General features: G+C 36.3%; 1 protein-coding gene across 4 annotated transcripts in view; it reads right to left on the bottom strand.

The window, feature by feature from the left end:
- The window catches only part of PPFIA2 (PTPRF interacting protein alpha 2), a gene marked incomplete at both ends in the record, with an annotated part of 303,052 nt that overhangs the window by 35,403 nt on the left and 251,795 nt on the right, over positions 1-15,854 (bottom strand). For all 4 annotated transcript variants that reach the window (XM_080355800.1, XM_080355801.1, XM_080355802.1 and 1 more), the window contains 8 exons: positions 630-784; positions 1,048-1,178; positions 2,071-2,100; positions 4,764-5,001; positions 7,800-8,020; positions 8,480-8,615; positions 12,656-12,747; positions 15,094-15,156. In XM_080355800.1, the coding sequence (XP_080211926.1) occupies positions 630-784; positions 1,048-1,178; positions 2,071-2,100; positions 4,764-5,001; positions 7,800-8,020; positions 8,480-8,615; positions 12,656-12,747; positions 15,094-15,156 (1,066 nt within the window). The remainder of the gene's footprint in view (positions 1-629; positions 785-1,047; positions 1,179-2,070; positions 2,101-4,763; positions 5,002-7,799; positions 8,021-8,479; positions 8,616-12,655; positions 12,748-15,093; positions 15,157-15,854) is intronic.

The raw sequence follows: 15,854 nt of genomic DNA, 5'->3' as shown, positions 1-15,854 counted from the left end.
ACTCTGAAAATTCCTTTACAAGGGCTATGTAGTGAACAAGGAAGTAAAAATTTAGTGTCTCACAAATTCGTACTATGCGACATCTTTGTGACTAGGAAAGAGCTAGTATTTCTCTTTTACTGACACATCTATACCAATTTGATTCTTGCATTGGCATGTGTACATATGCTATTGTTAATATAGCTAAATCAGATAGTCTAGCAACAGAGATGGCAGCTAAGGCTACGAGCCTTTACTGCAAAGCAACTACACTTACTTGCAAGGATCTTCCGTGTCACATAGTTACACCCATTATAGTGGTTTATTACTTACTATTTTCTCACTTCCTCTTTATTTTGGTTGAGAGTACACTGTTAGCACTTTTACCCTAATTCAAGAGATTATTGAAGCAGTAGTTTCAATGAAGAGGATGACTCTAGTAATTTGTGCCAAAAGTCTCTTTTCATTTGCATTATAGTCGTAGCAAACTCCTGACAAATATAATTGGTGATAGCAATGAAGTTTAATAGGAAGGTTCTGTCAGACTAAAGACAAAAATAAGCAAATTGGAAAACTGAAAAGAAGCTAAATTAAAAATGGAAAAATGACTGTGAAATGGTCATTTTGGCTTGTTACCACTAATTCCTTACTGAGCTGTCCAAGTCGAGCCTTCTCTTTTTTACCGAACAAACGTCCTATTGAAGACTTGATTCCTTTCTTCTTGGGAGCTTTGTGCAGGGAGTCCTGGCTGCTATTGACACTGCCAAGACCAATGTTTTCTGGCTCCAGTGAAGCAGGCAAACTACTACAAAACAACAATAAAGACATGGAAAAGACAACATCAAAATTTGCAGGTAATATTTTATTTTCTTCTGAGCAGGTCTGTAAACAAACTGATTGGTAATATTGGTAATAATATCCCCACAAGTGACATAATCACATCTTCTTCCTTAAATGATTTAGAAACATGAAGAAATCAGGTTATTTTGGAGTATTTAAACAACAAGATTTGAAAATAATAATACAAGGTAAACCACTAAAGTATCAATTCAAGTTACCATCATTTACCTTCTGGCATCATTGTGGTATGAAGAAGGTAGGGTATGAGTCATTCTGATAGCTCTGGGTGTTGGAGGGGGAGAAGTTTCACATTTGATTGTGGCTTTATCTTCACGCCCATCTTCTTCAACTACAGCAATCTGGGGGAGAGAGAGACTCCATTGAGAGCAGATGAGTTTTTCGAGAAAGTTTCAACATCTGCTGCGTGAAATTGTCAACTGAACTGAAGCATATCTGGATTCAAGTGCAATTTTTTGACCAAATTGTAAAGATTCTTACTTTTGAAATAAGCTATAGGGAAAGACCAAGTGCCTAAGTGTGGCAAGTATGTATTTGAAAGAAGAGAAATGACATTTGGAGAGGAAATTAATTGCTTTTATGATGAACAGGTTGATCCAGTAAAGGTCTAAACATGAAAACAACCTTATACATGACCATGCCTCTTGCATTAAGGAGGATTATTCATGTAAACAAAGTTTCTTAGGGAAGTAAGAGAGAAGGTAAATACAGAAATAAACAGGACCATTCTCTCTATAGCTTGTTAACAGAATGGTCAGAATGCTTGAAAATAAGCATGAACAAAACAGAATTTTGTCACAGCATGTAATGATTTATCTTAAATTTCTCCTCTCATGTAAAGATAAATGCCATATTCAGTGCCATTTCTCTGAATAAGTTTATGTTGCCACAGAAGTTTTCAAGGAGTCTGACTATGGTTTCTCCAGCAACAAGAATGGCCAAAATACATTGGAAGGTAATTCTTTTGTGTCCAAAATTTTTTTTCCTTTATTTTTTGTGTTTCAGAGGCTACTACTCGCAGATATCCCTGGTGGGCCTTGATTCTGTGGCTCATCGATGACCTTTGCAAGATTTTCCAGGTAGGAGTAAAATCATTATGTTCATGAAAAGGAGCAGAGGAGATGCAGTGGCTGACAAGGAACCCAGTGATCTAAATAGCAGAGGAATATGATAAATGTGCTCTCCCAAACTTAAAAAAAAAAAACAACCCACAAAAACACAACAATATCATACCTTTCTCCGATGTTTCCTTAGGTCGCTTGGCTTAGATTGGTAACAAATGCAGCAACAACAAAGAAAGAATGATTAATAAATTTTATCTGAGAATAGCAAAATACCACATATTCGTTCTTCTCCCATTTAGAAGTGGGAAGCAGAGATTTCGTGAACTTAATAATACCATATTATATACTAATCATACACTTGGTGTCACAACATAAGATAACCCCTGACAAACATGCCATTCTGGGAAAGCAGTTATTTTTTTATAAGGTTACCATCTCCTTCATTTTCATAACCTTAGAAAAGAAAAGGAAATTGCAAGCTTACAGTAGCACTTGTCATTTTTTGAGTTTTCACATAAATCTTTCCACTACCCTACACACAGAGTTTGTTTTCTTAAGTTTTATCTAATATTACAAACATATCAGTGTCTCACCAAGTATAAAGACAAAATATCACTAAGAAATGACATGTCTGAAAAAGAGGTAATTCTTTTCCGTTATCCCATGACAATGGGAAATGATGGGCATTTTCAGTCAATGGATACAAATTCACCCATCTTCTGTAATGCAGCACTATTTGGCAGAAGAAGGCTGCTAGAATGTGTCTTGTTCAACCCTCTTCTCATTTTTATCTTTGGTAGATGTCTCATGTATTCAAGCAAAGCTGAAGAAACTGCAGAATTTCTTTACTACCTGGACCTGTGCCATGGAAACTCATGCAGTCCTGCTCCTCCAGGATCATTTGGCAATTTGGTCTCTAGAGAATAGACCTCTACGGAGCTCTTCCAAACTGATAGCCCGCTGCATCTGTCACCAGCCACTAAGGAGACATTCAACTACTGCTGAAACTGCAGGGCAGGCGTGTCCTGAAGTGGCTGATGTGTTTTCTAGTGAGGGTGAGCAAAGCTGTGGGCTGCGCTGCTGAGGACACAGTGGGGTGTCACCTCTATGGCTTAGGATAAGTCAAGAGTTCAACTGCAACTCAGACAGACACATCCATCTGAGCTATAGCACAGCTATCGCTGGATGTCAGTGAGGCCATGGCAACCTGAAGTGAAGAGGCTTTGCTGTCATTTTGTATTTGAATCTGATGAAACTATGGATCCAAAGCTACTTGTGTCCAAATCAAGGCAAACAGGCAGTGCAGGTATGTGCTGGAAGGTCAGTTTAACCATTGCCATTTATTTGCAGTTTAAACAGTTGGTGAAATGGAGCCAAACTGTATATTTGGGAAGGTGCTGCTTTGGTGAAGTGGGTGGCACCGCGGCAGCCTGTGCATCCAGCTCCTCTGCGACAGTCTGTGCCACCAACATCTTCATTTCTGCTGTTCAGCAGTGGAAACTGGAGGCAGCAAGGATTCAGTGCCACAGTCTGGCACAACTGCCAGCCCTGACCTCCTCTTGCAATAACAAACCACTTTAGTTCCCAAGAAGGCAGCAAACACCATCCTGAACTGGGAGGGGTAGAGGTGGATACAAGTAGTTATCAGTTCCCAGGAAAAGAGGGTACTCAGCTAGATGATGCTAGACAAAAGTCCCCACTCTGAGCTGAGCAGAATGAATGCCTAGGCTCCATTCCCAGCTGTTCTTAGTAACCTTCTCAGCTAGAAGAATGAACTTTTGCTTTCGGATTGAGATCAAGGCTCATTTCCCCTCTGCTGGGAGGCTCCACAAGGAACCAGTGCTGCTGCTTCCCAGGAATGGACCACAAGGTGACATTGCTGTCATTCAGATTATCAGGTAAACAGCAAATAAAACAATGAGGTTGCAGATATTCTATTCTCCTACCTGTATATACAGATCAGCAGAGAGGGCTGCTTTGATTCTCTCCTAGTGCTTAAAGGGATGAATTCACGCAGGCTCCAAACTGGTTTGTAGCCCACACTGAACACTGCACCCTGCATCTGCACTCTTAGCAGTATCAGCATTGTACATCTTGAATATGTCAACACATACTGTTTCACTTACTTGACTGTTGCACTGTTTCTTTTGTCTAGGACCAAAATAATTTCCTTTGCAAATTCCTTTTCACATCAAACCATATATTTCAGAGTCTATTTTCAAAGGTACAGCAGTGTTAGAAATGCTTTGCATGATAATTTGATGGTGTTATATCTATTTATATGTGTCACTTTCAATGTTGAAATATATTAATTTAATGAATTATTGGAAAACAAAGCACTTACTTCAAGTGCTTGATATACTGTCAGAAAGTATAGATACAAAATGTTGCAAGTATAAAGGTGTATACCAAACATAGAAGTATATCCAAATGATCATATATTATATGATGTAGTAGAAGGTTTTAATGTCTTCTAGATATTTCATGAAGGTATAAACTCAGCAATAGTCCCACATACTACTGTGTAATAGCTGTACTACTTCAGAGCTTTTCATTAGTAAACATTTTTTACATACCAATTCATTACAATAATTCCAGTGATCAGTTCTGTTTCTCATTAATTCAGCCTGTGTGCTGAAGGCCTTTGATCCTCAGACAACTATGCCCCTGGCAAATTACGGAATACTCAAAAACACAATAACAAAACCCAAAACCACCCAAACATCTATATTCTAGGGAATTTGCATGTTTGTTGAAGAGGTGAGGAAAGAATTAGAGAGATGAGCCATTCATACAGTGAAAAGATGAATTATTTAATACTAGAAAGATCTCATCTAAAACTTGCATCACAAAGTTTCTTACCAGTGTCATAACCCCCATTCTGTCCATCTCCCTGGCTGGACTGCGAGGGGTGAGTTTAGGAGTTGAGTGTCCGCTGGGAGGAGATGAGCTTGCAAGTGACGATGCTGTCACTGACCCAGTAATGGAGGTACCTTGGTGGACTCTGGCCAGATTTAAGCCTTCCAGACTCACGCTGGCCACTCTGTTCTCTATCTCTTCGGCACGCAGTTCTGTCGACTCTTTCTCTTCTTGGATTAACCTTATTAAATAAAGGAACGTTGTTTATTTGTCTCTGCATACTCCGAAAGCAAAGCTAAAAAAAGTCTCATGTCAAATGAGATTTGGAAGTAAAAGGAGACAAAGATGAATATCGTAGATCAACTCAAAAATAATACCGAAAAGTGTATTTCTTAATCACCAGAATTACAAAATTATTTTTCTTAATTCCTCTGTCCTCAAAAACTGTTTGAAGAATCTGCCCCACAACAAGACTTGCCATATGACATCTTAGGAAGATTGGTTCCTTTACAAAGGAGACAGTATAGGGGAGGGGGATTTAACAATCTGATTTAACATAGGAAACTAATTCCAGTATTAAGTTGGCTTCATCTGATTTTCTGTTGCTAAAGCATGAACGCAAATTTAAAGTCAAATGAAAATGGGCTTTTAAGTAGGGAATTGCTAAGATAATCCATATTAATAAAACAAGAGATCACGCAAAACAATTTACCCGTTTCATCCCTGCAAACTGATGAAAAAATGACAGTTGTTTCTAAACCATTGTGGATTCAAGTGTATTTCATTAGAACAGCTCTCTTGTTGGCAACAAATGTGTTTCTTAAGCATATAGATCCTCAATAGGATTCTTCCACTGGGCTCTTTAGTTTTAGTTTTAAGGCTCTTTAGTTTTAGTTTTAATTGTGATAGCACCTAGAACGGAAGTCCTTTGTCCATAAACTTGTGCTAAAAAGAGTGGGTTTTTTTGTTGTGTTTTTGTTTGTTTGTTTGTTTGTTTTGTTTTGGTTTTTTTTTTTCTGTGAAGGTGAGGAAAAAGCACAAAGGATCAAGGTCAAATCAGAACATATGAAGTCTGGGGAGGCTGAGACTGTGAACCAGGCTTTTATGAGTGAAATGAAGCAAGTACAATAAATGAAACCATAGTACATTGAAAATATAAATCTGCAAATTCCTGTGCTGTGATAAATCTTCTCCTCTAACATCCATTTCAAAATTCCTATAAAATGTTTACAGTTCTTTCTGAAATGAGGCATGGCAGGAACTTAAAGGCAAATAATATTTTCAAAAGGAATAATGAGTCTTTTTAATTTTAGTAATCTAAATGCTGAAACACCTTATAAGATAAACCAAATTTAAGCCAAAACATATTTTTAGTTCATTTGATATCTCCAATATTTTGATAAATCTTTACAGTGTTTGTGAAGAAAATAAAACAAACAAAAAAAACCCCAAGAAAATGTGGAATGTGGTAAAAATTTATAAGATTATGCTTGTAGAATCATTTTCCCTGAAACACATTAAAAGATGAATACAAAATTAGTTACCTGATTCTTTAATAATGATGACAATGGTAATGAAGGCCTATACTTCAGTATAAGCTTAGCAGTAGGGGAAATAAACTACTCTCAGTGGACCTTCAGCAGAAATGGCTATTCACAATATGCACCCTCGCTTCCTTTTTGAGATCAAAACATACTTGACATGTGAGTCAAGAACCTATGTTAAGTAAAACAGTGTTCTGATTCAGAATGGCACAAATAATATCCCCCTATGTCACCTGCAGGTACAATTTCTTTTGAAAACTTTTTACTGCATTACCTAATTACTTGTTAAATTGTCAAAATGCTAGTATTTTGTAAAAAAACGTATTTGTTGTATCTACAGCCTCCTGAATTGGTCCATAGTGCTGAATTCTTTGCAATAACAGAAAATATGGATAAGGTTCTCTATTTTACATACACTGTTCTAAGGAGATTTACCTTCCCAACAACAAAATTCCTCTATGTCTCTCCATCTTGATGGCTGTAAAAAGATATTTTAGAAAACAGCACAACACTTCTGTCTGAATGAAGAAATTCTAGGAGTAGGGAAAATGCAAAGCTGTAGATGTGTAACAAAAAGTCTCCCCTGTGTACAGAAAAGTTCTTAAAATTCAATATATTCCAATAGGGTTCTCTGCTTAAAGTTATCTTTCTCAGAGAATGACTGAGATGTGGCAAAAGGTAATCTGGTTTTGATTATATTTCTAACCAGTATTTTTGTCTATAGTATTACCAGAAAGTCACAAATGTATTTAATAATCTCTTCCACCTCTTTCTAGAGAAACACACATTAATGAGAGGATGCTTTTAATACACTAAGTTTTTAAAAGTTACTCTTCCTGAAAAACACATAGGAATGCTTTAAGCCTAAGATACAGTTTAGTTTATAAAACTCAATTAAAAGATGACATTGGATTCTCTATCACTCCATTAAATTTGCATAGGAATTATTAAGATACATTCAATTCACCACCTATTTTCAAGAATTATAGCCCAACTTGGAGCATGAAAGATCACATTCTATGCCTCCATAGAAAATCAAAACTATGTCTTAGAAAATGTAGCATATATGATATGTAACACAGGAATAATTATCAGAAGAAAGCATGAAGAGCACTGAAATAAAACATTTATTATAGGATGTCATTAATGAGTAAGAGGAGTCACACAAAACAGTGCAAAAGACCTTGAAAAAAGGACTACGAATAGTGATCTATCAAATCTGCCGTATTCTAGCCTTCTCTAATGTATTTCTCTTTAACTGACCATGAGTTCTTTGCTTGGAACATTTTTTGAAAGAAATTTCTATGGTTAGGAAATGAAAAGGCCATTGTTATCTTCCCACAATCAATACTCTCACATGAAGAGTGGACACATTAATAATCTTTTAAATGTACAAGTGATTTCCTAATTGTTACGAACAGTATCTGAACTCATGAACTAAAGGAAGCTTGAAGCTGTAATCACAAGTGTGTCACAGCCAGTTCAGGCTACTGACCTTATTTCTTTATTGATTGCATCTAGCTGCTCCTGAAGCATCATGGCCAGAGTTTGGGCATCAGAATGGCCACTGGGGGACAGGAGGTCCATGGAGCTGAAAAGTGTTTCTCTGTCATCATCATCGATGTCGGACATTTCAGTGTCACTTTCAAATGGATGGCTGCTCAAAACGCCAATCTGCTGAGTCCTATTCCACTCATGATCGCCAAGTGATTTTACCTGAGCAGGAATTAGGATGTATATGGCTTATTCCATGGAAAATAACTATAAAGTTGACCTTCTATAAAATGGGAAAGGAAAGCAAGTAACATTTAAGAACACATATTCAACGATCAATACTCCATTAATATTTGAAATGTTACTGCAGATTACGTATTTTCACATAATTTCTAATGCTGTGTAAAATTAACTATCAGGAAAATTTATACAAAAAGATACCCAGAAAAGACAGACAGTCAAATATGCTTGAACTTTGATGTCTGAACTTCAGCCTTTTCTGTCTTCATTTTAGTACAACAGTACTCTTGTCTAAGTATGCATATAAAAATAACTTGCTACTTGGTGGTATTCGTGGTTTTTTTTTTCTTTTTTTTCTTTTTTTTTTTTTTTTTGGTAGGTTTAACAGCCTGAAATACATTATCTTATCAGGGAATATATGAGAAGAAATTTGGGATTAACCTTTGGTTCATCTCTGCGTACTCCCATCCGGCCCCTTCTAGGTCGCCTTATGACTTTAGTTGACCGATAATCAGACTGGCTGTCAACCAGTGAGCCCACAGAATACCTCAGCTCTGCTGATGTGTCAAGGTGAGGCCTATAAAAAAAGTCATAGAAGTAAACTGAGAGAGTAATAGTAATAATAACAGCAACAATCCAATGCCCTTCAGTCTAGGAACACAGATATATGTTTTTAAACAAACAGATTACTATGTATCAGAATAAATGACAAAAACATGACACAAAATATAATTTGTAAGTGAAAATTTGAAATAATGAGAAAATCAATGAAGAGAATAATTTAAAAAAAAAACACTTTGATTTTTCAAAATTAAGGACTTGCATAGTAAAACTCATTGTCCAAAACTACAATACGAAAAAACAAGCAGATTACAGGACAAGATGATGAACACAATAGCTGCTCCACATACTATCCTGTATATTTTCCTTCCATTAATTTCCTGAATAAATATGCTTGAGGGTACTGCAAGCATGTTGCATGTTCACATGTGAGGATATCTATAACACTTTCCTACTGTAAATGTGCTCTGCATTATGAAAATACTAGTGAACTGCCCTGCAATATATAACATCGGTTATGAATGATTCATATTTATTTGATGATGCTTTTGAGAGTTAACACATAAACAATTTCCACATAAAAATATATGAATAGCATGCTTATAGTAGAAAAATGAAATGTAACAACTACTATACTAATAAGACAACTAAATATGTATCTGTTTATAGCAGCTCCTAAAAATATTTGACATTTCACTATCTATAAGAGCATAAAACAAGAGTTTAATGCCGTACTTACATTTTCTTTTTAAAAATTTGCTTACAGTCACCTACAGAACACTTAAAGGCTTCACAGCAATGTTAATAATAAGTTATGGGAAACAAAATAGGACTAAGTTTTGTTCTTTCCTCACTTTGAAAAGAATGCTGTTCAAGAAAATGATGGCTTTATTCCTAGACATAAATAAGCTAAGTAAGAGAATGTATGCTTTCCAAAATGGGCAATATAAGTCAGAAAATCAGGTATATCTATGCTGAAAATTGCAGGTTGTGTGACTGTTTTCCTGAGCACTAGTTACATTTCTTATTCTAAACATAGAGATCCATCTTTCCTTGAGAGTAATTTAATTTGAATTAAAACATACTCATACTTGGTAAGCTTAAGTATTGGCCTCAAATTTCAAATATCACTTTTATTAAAGGTAAAAGTGAAAGACAAAACATGGTAACTGTGACGCCAGTATATTGATAAATGGGAAATGTGAAAACATCATGATAAATGTGAAAGCCTCTACTACAAGCTACTTTGACAAAGTAGTATGAAGTAACATAATTACTGTCTGGTGTTATAAGTCCTGTGACAATTCTAAAAGAATAATGGAAGGATGTCAAGCACTAATACAGTTTGTTTTATAAAAAATAAATACTGTAAGAATAAAAAATAAAAAGAGGTACCTGAATTTCTGAAATGTGACTATGTGCTATAGTAATAAAATTGGATATATAAAAATGTCACAGATACTGAAAAATGATTTAGGTTTTAGGTTTTGGATAAAGCATGTATCACAGCACATACAGTTGTCATAAATGGCCTTTTCTGACAAGTCATCAGTTTCTCTTCTCTTATGTTTCCATCATTTCCAGTAGGAACATCCATAATATTAGAAAAATTATTAGTTTACCCTTTAAATAATTCTCTAAAACTCACTTTTTTCATTGTACCAAAAATACTTGACAACAGTTGGGCTACAAATGTCCTAAGCCCTCCATCTACAGCACCAGCCAATAATCTTTTCACAGAATCACAGAATGTTAGGGATTGGAAACGACCTCAAAAGATCATCTAGTCCAATCCCCCTGCCTGAGAAGGAACACCTAGATGAGGTTACACAGGAATGTGTCCACACGGGTTTTGAATGTCTCCAGAGAAGGAGACTCCACAACCTCCCTGGGCAGCCTGTTCCAGTGTTCTGTTACCCTCACTATGAAGAAGTTTCTTCTCATATTTAAATGGAACCTCCTGTGTTCCAGTTTATACTCATTGCTCCTTGTCCTATCATTGGTTGTCAGAGAGAAGAACCTGGCTGCATCCTTGTGACACTCATGCTTTACATATTTATAAACATTAATGAGTTCACCCCTCAGTCTCCTCTCCTCCAAACTAAAGAGCCCCAGCTCCCTCAGCCTTTCCTCATAAGGGAGATGCTCCACTCCCTTAATCATCTTTCTTGCCCTGCACTGGACTCTCTCCAGCAGTTCCCTGTCCTTCTGGAACTGAGGGGCCCAGAGCTGGACACAATATTCCAGGTGTGATCTCACCAGGGCAGAGTAGAGGGGAAGGAGAACCTCTCTTGACCTACTAACCACCCCCCTTCTAATACACCCCAGGGTGCCATTGGCCTTCTTGGCCACAAGGGCACAGTGCTGGCTCATGGTCATTCTGTTGTCTACTAGGACCCCCAGGTCCCTTTCCCCTACACTGCTCTCTAACTGGGTGTTCCCCAACTTATACTGGAACCTGAGGTTGTTCCTGCCCAGATGCAGGAATTTTTTTCCCACTCAACTCTCTGGCCTGTCCAGGTCTCACTGGATGGCAGCACAGCCTTCTGGCGTGTCAGCCACTCCTCCCAGTTTGGTGTCATCAGCAAACTCGGTGACATTTGCTGTAATAGAACTTTGCTCTGATAATTGATAATACTTGGTACTTTGTGGAGAAAGTTGGCAGGAGAAAAGAAACAGCTCAGGTTCAAGTCTCTGGCAGCAAATACCTTTCTGCTAACTAGTTTCATTATTCTTCTGCTTGAAGAACAAACTCCTGCAAATACAGAACTGAATATGTGCTTAGAACAATAAGTATTTAATGCTGATACCTCCCTGTTTCTGAGAGGGCTGGTAGCTTTGTGAGGTGGGGTCATGGAAGGGGAAGTATACTGTTTTGAGGGAATCTGCTGAATTCCCAAGACAATTACACAGCTTATCAAGTTCAAACAGTCCTTTGACAAGAGTCAATCAGACTCCTATTCACAGAGTACAAGCTAATGAAGATCATCTACCCAGCAAGAAAGGCTGTTTCAAAAATATCTCTGCTGTTTTGTTGGTTTGTTACAACAGGTCAATAGTCTGTATCTTTGCAAGCACTCTCAAAAACACCTACACTCCTGCAGGAACAAAGACATGAACAGTTACAAGCATCACATTCTGAATTTCATCGATTTACATTTCTCCATGTGTAGAAAAATACTACTCCAAGACACAGTAAAAGGTTGAGGGAGAAACCATGTCCAGGTACCGAGCAATATGTCTAAGGAAACAACAGGCAGACAATTTCTGATGCAACACAAAAACTATCCAACAAGAATAAGTTTAGAGGATTACAGTGCTCTGAATTTAATCTAGGCCCTGGAGCTTGGGGTGGCATGTTTTATAAGTCAACATGTTGCTTGTTCTGAAAACAGGACATGGCACACAACTATCAATAAAGTAATGATTTTATTAAGAAGGATACTTTTAGGTCAGAAGGACTTTCTAGAATTCTAAATTACTTCCAGCTGTTAGTAGCTATTTCTGTGTTATCTGTCTCACTCTTGTTCCCATATTGGTTTTCTGCCAAAAAGAGGCACAATGTTTAATATTTAATAGTCAGATCTTTCTGAATACTGCCGTCTTCACAGCTGAAGTTCTGTGGTCTTATCTCACATGCTAAGCAAAGCTGAGTTATTCCATGCTAATTAAAAAATCATTAATGTATAGAATAAATAAATATGATCATAAATACATTGATTAGTTTCAGCATTAAAGACAAGGGTTTTAGACTTTATTATTAAGCTCTTCTGGGAAAAACTAAGTAGTTGGATGTACTTCCGAAAACATGCCACAATTAAAAAGACTTTCCTTAATATCAGTAATATTTAAGTGTATACTCATTTCTATAAGGACCTGTTTACCTATGAAAAAAGTGAAAAGCAGCAGTAATAATCATAGCACAGATATTACATTTTTGAAGAAATAAGTTATTTTTCTGCATAGTCTAAACACATCCCTGTTGTAAAGGCTCAAAACTTGTATTTATCTTCTATTTCAGTGCAAATTGAGGACACTTTCATCATTAAATATTACCTTGACAATGTGGGTTCGATTAAAGAACCAGCCCTCAATTTCATTTGATCCAGTTCAGATCTCAGTTTCTCAATTTCTTCGGCAAGTCTTTCCTGGAAATGAAAATAGTAAGATACACTTACTTGTGATAAAAAATACTTTTACTTTATGAGATATTGCTCTCGTAAAACTAAACAAGTAAGATAAAACAAATGTAGCACTGACTATATAAGAAAAGGCAGCAAAATTGTTCAAGTTTCATTATTGTCAATAAGAGATGCATCAATAAAAGATTGTATAGCATACTTTGGTGTTCTGCCACTAGCTGGAAGTGATTGCAGGACAGGTTTGTACTTCTAACTTAATTTCTTCTTTTTAAATAGCTAAGGTCAGGAAAAGAAGGAGTACTGATTTGGGCTCCAACTGCACCCTCGATGCCAGGCACAGCTCAGCATGCGAAATGCCATTTGGCCTTGAGAGAAAGAGGTTGTGTCCCAGCTTTTTATTTACAAATAGAGATATAGAAATAGAGAGAACCGCATTTTAGGTGCTTTATCAAACTGCAGCTTCACAGGTCGCTCTTGGGGATCGATGAAATCCCGGTATGAGGTGCTGCTGGTAAAAAATGACAATGCCACCATTTTTTGGAATCAACTGACCAAAGACTGTTGACAACAACCACAAGGGAAACCAGCGCTGTTCCCAAATTCTACAAACAATGACAGTCTACTAAGAAAATAAAAAGAAATAAAATAATTTTAAAACGAACATAGAGAGAGCATGGGATGAAGTAAGGTTGCTGTTTAAAATGTTCAGGATTCAAAAATGCTAGGAAGGAAAGGGATCTGCACTTAACTACTATCAGATTCAGTAACTGTTATTACAGTATTTTTACACTATTTCTTCACTGAATAGAATTACTGAGACTTGGTGGTAACTCTGCTTGTATCATTTGCTAGTTATTTAGAGGTTATTAATATTTGGTGTTATGTCCATCTATCTGCAAATTGCTTAATCAGTTTCTTCATTGAGGTGAAACAAATAAACCCTTAAAAGTGGGAACTTAGAAGCTCTGGAGTCAGATGTATGTGGTTGTGTGTAAAGAGAATTCATCTTCAATTGCACAGAGCAGTAGTGGAGGTGTTCTATTTCACTTTCCACCCTTAAGTAAGAATCACAGAATCACAGAATGACAGGGATTGGAAGGGACCTTGAAAGATCACCTAGTCCAATCCCCTGCCGGAGCAGGAACACCTAGATGAGGTCACACAGGAAGGCTTCCAGGCAGGTTTTGAATGTCTCCAGAGCAGAATCAAGAAATATAATAAATAAGAATATCTTTGCAAAATACTTTTGATAAAAATGTAGATTTTTATACCAGTTTTTCATCTTTGTCTAGAGTTGATATGTACACTCAAGCCAGAAAATAGATGGAAAAAGAATTAGGCACTGTATTCACTTCCACTCTGATAGTATTAAAACAATAAAGTTATGTTGGAGATAACATAATCAAACAAAATGATATAAACTTTTGTTTCAATTGACACAGCTTTAGAAATGTCCTTTTTGTCATCTACCTTGATGGTGAACTGTGATTCCCATTTTGCAACAGCTGAATCATCTTATAACTATGGTAGTAGAGAGTAAAAATTTTATTTATTTTAAATGCCCTACAAGGTCCTTTCTGGGACTTTAGTCTATCTGCCTTTCAACAAGGTTATCTGAATGTAGATGAAAATAACAATTTATTTCAACACATACTTTTTTTGTTATTTTTCTTGAAGTTCTTAATTTTAGATGTGACATGATTTATGAGTACCAGATGGAGCTACACTTTTTAAATTCTATACAATCATTTTTAAATGGACCTGTCACATTACAAAACACTTCTGTGAATCTGAAGGCACATACATTTGTCTGTCCTACTGCACTCAAGGCAAGCATAAATTCAAAATAAAATCCTAACATTTGGGATTGGAATAAATATTCATAACTAATTTGACTGATTCACTAAACAGTAATGAACAGTAATGAACTAAGAAAGGCCACTTCCAGCTATATTTAGCATAATGCCACTGCACCTGTTAAGAAGAATTGCATAGAATCAAACAATTATGTTATTCACTATGAAAGTGTAACCAGTTATGCGTACATCTCTGTTAAACAAGAGTATTTCAGAATTAAAACTGATAGAACACAAATTCCAGAGCCAGTTGAAATTCATATTAATTTTGGTACTGACTTCCTGGGGCTAGGATCTCAACCATGAACTTAGCTCAGAACAATTATTAAAGACCCTCAAAGGCTAGTTAAGACATCTGGGTGATTAAAGGAATTATCATTGAAGCCAGGAAGATTTCACATGGTAGTTGTATAATTAATATACCATACACATATTTCCAAATAATAAATATATAACTTCTGTTAAAAACAGATATAATTGCAGTATTTTACAGTACCTTGTCATGTAAAGACTCTTCCAGATTTTTCCTGAAACTTTCAGATTCTTGAATCAAAACATTCTAGAAATTAAAAGAAAAAAAAACCCATAGATAAACCAGAAAGAAATTAGGGATATGTTAAGTATCAGATAACACCATATACATGTAACCTCCACGTATAAGTTAGCAATGTTAAGTAACAAATGAACTTTCATATTCACTGGACTTTAAAATATTTTAATGCTTCAGTTTAAGTATACTTTAGATTTTAAACACTGGAAATAATCCAAATATGTAGGACCATGTTTTTTTTAAGAACTGCAAAACTTTGCATTTTCCTTGAACTGAGCAATGTTTATACTCCTACACAACTATTTCTCCCAGATTTTTCTTTTGGCAGGCCTATTGCTTTGTATGATATTTAGTTTCAAGGATATAAGAGAAGTACATCCTCTGAAGCTTCTGAAATGTCCTTCTGAAAGACACTGAAAGATTTCCCTCAGCTCAAACCAAAGGTGAATAATTAGAAGAGGGAGGGATTAAGGAGGGTGGATATGAAGGTCATGGGATTTGAATTTTGCAGGCCCATTGTGTCTCACATCATGCAAAACCTCTAAATAACATTTCATCTCCAAGGGTACAACTCTCCTTCTCCTGTGGTGACAACATTTTACTCTTCCCAGAGGAAGCGAGGCAAAATCAGCTGGCTAAAATATGGGAATGAGAGCACATCCAAAATGTGACCACTCCTCAGTTCTCATCCACTTTCTCTCACTGTC

Source organism: Nesoenas mayeri (genome assembly GCF_963082525.1).
Source record: "Nesoenas mayeri genome assembly, chromosome: 1".
NCBI classification, from domain to species: domain Eukaryota; kingdom Metazoa; phylum Chordata; class Aves; order Columbiformes; family Columbidae; genus Nesoenas; species Nesoenas mayeri.
Note: the sequence above shows the minus strand (reverse complement) of the source record. Positions and strands in the feature narration are given on the sequence as shown.